This window comes from Littorina saxatilis, linkage group LG5 (assembly GCF_037325665.1).
Source record: "Littorina saxatilis isolate snail1 linkage group LG5, US_GU_Lsax_2.0, whole genome shotgun sequence".
In the NCBI taxonomy this organism is placed as follows: domain Eukaryota; kingdom Metazoa; phylum Mollusca; class Gastropoda; order Littorinimorpha; family Littorinidae; genus Littorina; species Littorina saxatilis.
Window position 1 is genome coordinate 61,045,594 of NC_090249.1, and position 6,358 is coordinate 61,051,951.

Here is a 6,358-nt window from a genome sequence, read left to right on the forward strand (position 1 = left end):
GGCCTGTAAGAGTTTACAAAACTCGGAACGGAGATTTTGCCGCAAAATTTGGCGTGTGGAAAGCGCAGCTGGAGCCAAAGCAAGTGTTGATTAGCCAGTTATGGAACTGGTCAGCATTGGGTCAAGGTAAGTTCACCCTCACGTTAAGCTTTAGTACCTGTGCATCGTGTTGCTGCTCACCTGTGGATATTTGTTAGTAGTTTTTGCTTCAGTAGTGTTCTTATTATCAATATCAAGGAGCGCATTTAATGCCCCGACATTGGAATCAAGTAATGTATGGCAACACGACAAGTCAAGGATGAAAGTGAATACTGATCTAACATCTTACAGATCTAGAAGAGTGAAGATAACGACTGACGTATGATTTCGAATGTCCGATGATTTTTTGCAATGATAATGCGCAATATAAGAATATTTGAAGAAAAAGAAGAAAGTTTTAAGCTAAGGAATTTGGGTGGGAGATGTTAGATGGTATGCATTTATGAAATATAGCAACGAGAAATCTATCCCTTTTGGGAAAAGTAGGGTGGCCCTGTAACAGGCCTTTTGGGGTTAGGAAGAATCAGGAAATCCTGGGTCGGTTTACTTCTTGGACAGCTTGGCCTTGGAGGCTTTCTTGGCCGGGCTTTTCTTGCTCACCGCCTTCTTGGTGGGCTTGGCCAGCTTCTTCGGCGACTTGGCCTTTTTGGCCAATGCGACCTTCTTGGGCGATTTCTTCACAGCCTTCTTTGCAGCAGCAGACTTGGCTTTGACCACTTTCTTCGGGGTGGTGGCTTTCCTCTTGGCGGCGGTCTTGCTGGCAGCCTTTTTGGCAGCCGGTTTCTTGGAAGTCTGCGACTTCTTGCCAGTGGCAGGCTTGGGCTTGGCGGTTGCTTTGGGCTTCTCGCCCAGTCGAAAGCTGCCGGACGCACCGGTTCCCTTGGACTGCTTGAGACCGCCGGACTTGGTGCCAGACCTCAGCGCCATCTTGAGATGTGCGTTGATCTTGGTTGTCTCCCTGCCGACCTGGTAGTGGCCCATGATGTACTTGAGGATGGCCTGGCGAGAAGAGCCTCCACGTTCCTTCAGACTGGCAATGGCTGCGGAGATCATCTCCTTGTACTTGGGGTGCACCGATGGCGGCTGCGGCTTCCTCGGCTTCATGGCTTTCTTGGAAGTCGAAGACTTCGCGGCCACTGGCTTCGTGGACACCGACGAAGGCTTCCCTGCCTTTGACGAAGACTTCAGGGACACTGCCGAAAGTTTCAGCGACACTGGAGCGGCGCCCGATTCCGTTGCTGCAACGTCAGCCATGGTAGATACTTCGAAAGTTGAGCTGGAGATACTGCGAGTGAAGGGAGAATTGCTAGCGTAGTCTTGAAGATACTGCTATCAATGCTGCGATGACATCGAATGACGCAATCTTGTGTCGCGCGGTCTTATATAGAGTGGGCGCGGACCACACAGAAAGCAGGTTTTCCCGCGTCCCGGATCGTCCCTCTTGGGACCCTTTTCCGTCAAATTTGTGTTTGTTGACGTCCGTTTTCGATCGTCCGAACGTTTTTGTGGATAGTTTAGCGGTTGAGAAATTATATGGTATTATGGAACGAGGGTTCCTCTTTCATTCAGTTACTGTGTTTCTGTTGTTAGATTAGTTTTTCAATATGAAAAATGTAATTGAATCGGTTGTTGACAGCTGCTTGAACCAAAGTCACAAGGTATAAAAGCCTTAGAAACCCAAACAATTTGCATTTTTTGCCGTAAGATTTATGTTAAATGAGAGTTCAACATTTGATAAAGACTCATATTTTGTACTACAAGCAACTAATCTCTTTTTTGTTGTGAACTATGTCGGTACTTGGTGTGACTAAAACACAAGTGATCGAGTTCGTCCGCCATCTTGCGTTTTCTTCTTGTTCTTACTAAATTACTTTCACTCGTTTTTTGCATTGCATTTTACGTTTCCTGGGATTTAAAACAGCACAGATATCATCCAGAATATACACTCTAACAGAAAATATTGGGATTTTGCGCAATGAGCGTCTATAAAATGAGAAATTGGGATTTCTGATTTCGATGCAAAATCCTCCCTTTCACCAGTCAATGCACTCAGTGACTTCTATTCTTTGGCTGGTTTCTGCGATTGTGTGCGTGTACACTAGTTAGTATAATTGAATATACTGCATCATTAACATATGTGGAATGCAGACTTTACTGTAAGCGGTTTTGAGCATACAAGAGACTTACTCGAGGGAGCGGTTGACTTCAAAAAGAAATGTACTGGTCGAAAGGACGTAAGATGAAAATGGCGGAAAGACGGCATTTCAAGTTGAAACATTTTGGCGTCAAATAAAGAGCTTTACAAGCAATGATGATCAACTTTGGCCGGGTTCTTCGAGGGAGAAATACATTACAAACAATTCTGTGATTTCTGTGAGGTTTGTGTTTTTAATTTAACAAGGAAAGCTGAATCACTGGCAAAGGCCACGGATCTAGCTAGATCTAAATTCCACATGTCTTCGTGTGCGAGGGAAAACATTTCAAATGCGATCTTGGTACTTAGATGGTTTAGTTCTGTTTCGTTTTCATTTTTAGAAGATCCTGTATGGAACAGAGCAATCGGAGCGATAAAACAGGTTTTTATTAAATTTAAAAAACAACTTGGGCTTCCATTCATCCGGCTTTCGAAAAAATCACACACACACACGCACACACACACACACACACACACACACACACACACACACACACACACACACACACACACACACACACACACACATATACGCGCGCGCATAAACACTATTTATGTTCAGGCCTGTAATTGTTAATTTAAATGCGGTATGTTTGTATTGTTTGCTCCAGAGATGTATACTTGGTACGTATAGAGCGTTCGGAACTTTTCAGTCGCAAAAGTAGTACCCGAAACAGAACAGCTTCTCAACCCATTGCACTATCGAGGATTCAGGCTGTTGCTGGCTCGTTATTTGTTTGGTTGCTGGGTCATTATCGAAAAATAACTAGCTCTACAAGTTTACAGAGGTAAAGAAGCAGAGGGGGGAATAAGCTCTTTGCTTGCACCGAGTCACTCAGTGTAGCGGTCACTTACTTACGCACAGTGGACAGATGCTGATGCCAGCTTGGGTTCGCCAGTTGAGGGGTTACGGGAGGACAACGTTACTTACGTCTTTTCATAAAACAGTCTGTCCCTTCCGAGAGAATGAACGAAACCATGACTAGACAATTTCTCTCCTGGCTGAAGTTCACAACTGTCTAGTTGAACGACTCTATGGACTCTCCCCCCTCCCCCTCCCCCTCTCTCTCTCTCTCTCTCTCTCTCTCTCTCTCGCTCACCCCCCTCTCTCTCTCTCTCTCTCTCTCTCTCTCAGTCTCTCTCTCTCTCCCCCTCTCTCTCTCTATCTCTCTCTCTCTCAGTCTCTCTCTCCCCCCTCTCTCTCTCTCTCAGTCTCTCTCTCCCCCTCTCTCTCTCTATCTCTCTCTCTCAGTCTCTCTCTCTCCCCTCTCTCTCTCTCTCTCAGTCTCTCTCTCTCTCTCTCTCTCTCAGTCTCTCTATCTCTCCTCTCTCTCTCTCAGTCTCTCTCTCTCCCCTCTCTCTCTCTCTCTCTCTCTCTCTCTCTCTCTCTCCCTCTCTCTCTCCCCTTCTTCCAGTCTCTCCCTCAGTCTCTCCCCTCTCTTTCTATCTCTCTCTCGAGTCTCTCTCTCTCCCCTCTCTCTCTCTCTCAGTCTCTCTCCTCTCCTCTCTCTCTCTCTCAGTCTCTCTCTCTCTCTCTCTCTCTCTCTCTCTCTCTCTCTCTCTCTCTCTCTCTCTCTCTCTCTCTCTCTCTCTCTCTCTCTCTCTTATAGACCATATCTGTGTGTCAACCCAAGCTAACATTATTGAAACCTCAGTTCCAAGTATTGGTTGTAGTGATCACTTTCCAGTATGCCTCACATGGTCGAAAAAAGGGGTTAAAATCCCCAAACGAAAGCATAAATTCATAACATATAGGCTATTTTCAATACTTGATAAAGAATCATTCCTTTCTGATGTACAGATTTTTCAATAATTTATAATCATACTGACCCCGATGAAGCATTTGAATTATGGCACAACTTGTTTATAAAAGTATTTGATGAACATGCACCATTCAGAACGGTGAACCTGTCGTGTGCAGCAACACCCAAAACCAAAATGGCTTACACACGACATTCAATGAGCGATTAATCACCGCGATTTTCTTAAACGTAATGGCAGAGAAGAAGAGTACAGAAAGCAGAGAAACGAAGTAACGTCCATGAAACGTGCTGCTCGCAGAAAATATTACCGTGAGCTCGCTGCATCAAATACGAAACAAAACTCAAAAGCCATCTGGAAAGTGATCAACCAGTTAACACGTAAAGAAACCGTAAAATCTTCTGTCATTGATGTACCTGCGGATGATCTTAACATTCATTTCACTTCTATTGTTGAAAAAATAATCACAAATGATAGATCAAAACAGAATAATCTGGACAAGTTGAACGTTTTGTGTTTCAAAAAATATTACACATAATTTAGACATCCCCCTGTTATCTGTGAGCGAAGTCTTCCATTATCTGATATGCTTAAAACAAACTGGTACTCATGGTCTAGATAATCTTGATGGGAACATTTTGAAGTTGTCTGCCCCTTTTATTGCAGAATCTCTGACATACGTTTACAATTTGTGCCTGGAAAAATCTGACTTTCCCGTCAAATTAAAGGAGGCAAAAGTAATCCCGCTATTTAAATCAGGTAATTCTTCTGACCCCGCCAATTACAGACCACCGCCCTGATATGGCCCTTCTTAGTCGGCTGGGCTTAAATGAGAAACAAAGCCAATTACAGACCAATCTCGATTCTTCCTGTTTTATCCAAACCACTTGAAAAACACATATAATTATACACACTTGGCCGCACATTTGAAGAAATACGACCTTATTCATGAATTCAAATCAGTCAGGCTTCAGAGAAAATCATTCGTGCCACACAGCATTAATAAGCCTTCTTGAAAACTTGCTTCAAAAGTGACGCTAAACCTTGGACTTTTCCTTTAACAATAATGAACTCGTGTCCTATTTGTCGATTTTGCAAAAGCATTCTTTGACCATTTTCTTCGGGAAATATGCGTGGAATATCAGTGATCGTTCGCGCATGAACTGAGTAAGGAATGCGCGGCAGCGCGCACGTCCGTTCCGCGCATATATGAACTGATGCAACCGCGGCGCCTTGGCATTCCCGTTTCAACAGTCGCGAACGATCACTAATATTCCACGCATATTTCACGCAAAGCCGAGTTTTGAGCTGCTCAAAACCTGGAATCGCGTAAAGCGCCGATCCGGCGAACATCAGCGGACAACTACGGAGGTTCCACGTCAGACAAACTGATGAAGTGCGTAAATTGGCGCATGTATCGCGAATTTCGTGCGTGATTCATGCGTTTACGCGACTTTTGGGCTCAGTGTGTGACCGGGCCTTTAGGAATAATTTTGTTGTCAGAATTGCTACGATAATGTTCGCATTTTTCAAAAGCTCAAAAAACAATGTTTTCCACCCCCTCAAACACCAAAACACACGTTTCTGCAGTTGTGGTGAAATATATCTGCAAAGTTTCAGACGATTTGAAATAAGTTTGGGTATTTAACCAAGTGCCGATGCCAAACAATATCCCTGTCTTGTGTTAGGTGGTTCTCTTTCCCCTTTTGCTTTTATAACTTGACTAAATGTTTTAACATAGAGGGGGGAATCGAGACGAGGGTCGTGGTCCGTGGTTCATCTTATTCCGTGTCCGTTATTAATTAATGACCTATATGTGCTGATGACTAAATTAATTTCCTTTGTTGGATCAATAAAATGTTATGAGTTATGAGTTATGAGTTGAGTGTCTATATGTGTGTGTGTGTGTGTGTGTGTGTGTGTGTGTGTGTGTGTGTGTGTGTGTGTGTGTGTGTAGAGCGATTCAGAGTAAACTACTGGACCGATCTGTATGAAATTTTTCATGAGAGTTCCTGGGTATGATATTCCCAGACGTTGTTCTCATTTTTTCGATAAATGTCTTTGATGACGTCATATCCGGCATTTTGTAAAAGTTGAGGCGGCACTGTCACACCCTCATTTTTCAATTAAATTGATTGAAATTTTGGCCAAGCAATCTTCGACGAAGGCCGGACTTCGGTATTGCATTTCAGCTTGGAGGCTTAAAATGTAATTTATGACTTTGGTCATTAAAAATCTGAAAATTGTAATTAAAATCATTTTTTTTATAAAACGATCCAAAATTACGTTTATTGTATTCTTCATCATTTTCTGATTCCAAAAACATATAAATATGTTATATTCGGATTAAAAACAAGCTCTGAA

At 43.2% G+C, this 6,358-nt stretch overlaps 1 protein-coding gene across 1 annotated transcript; it reads right to left on the reverse strand.

Moving 5' to 3' along the window:
- Positions 1 to 582: 582 nt before the first annotated feature.
- Positions 583 to 1,167, reverse strand: LOC138965915 (histone H1-delta-like). Its single transcript, XM_070337994.1, has one exon. The coding sequence runs from the start codon at positions 1,141 to 1,143 to the stop codon at positions 583 to 585; it is 561 nt and encodes a 186-aa protein (XP_070194095.1). The 5' UTR covers positions 1,144 to 1,167.
- Between the last annotated feature and the right edge of the window lie 5,191 nt (positions 1,168 to 6,358).

What these genes read in the sequence shown, in the direction of transcription:
- LOC138965915 (XM_070337994.1), bottom strand. Translation starts at nt 1,143, where the DNA reads ATGAAGCCGAGGAAGCCGCAGCCGCCATCGGTGCACCCCAAGTACAAG.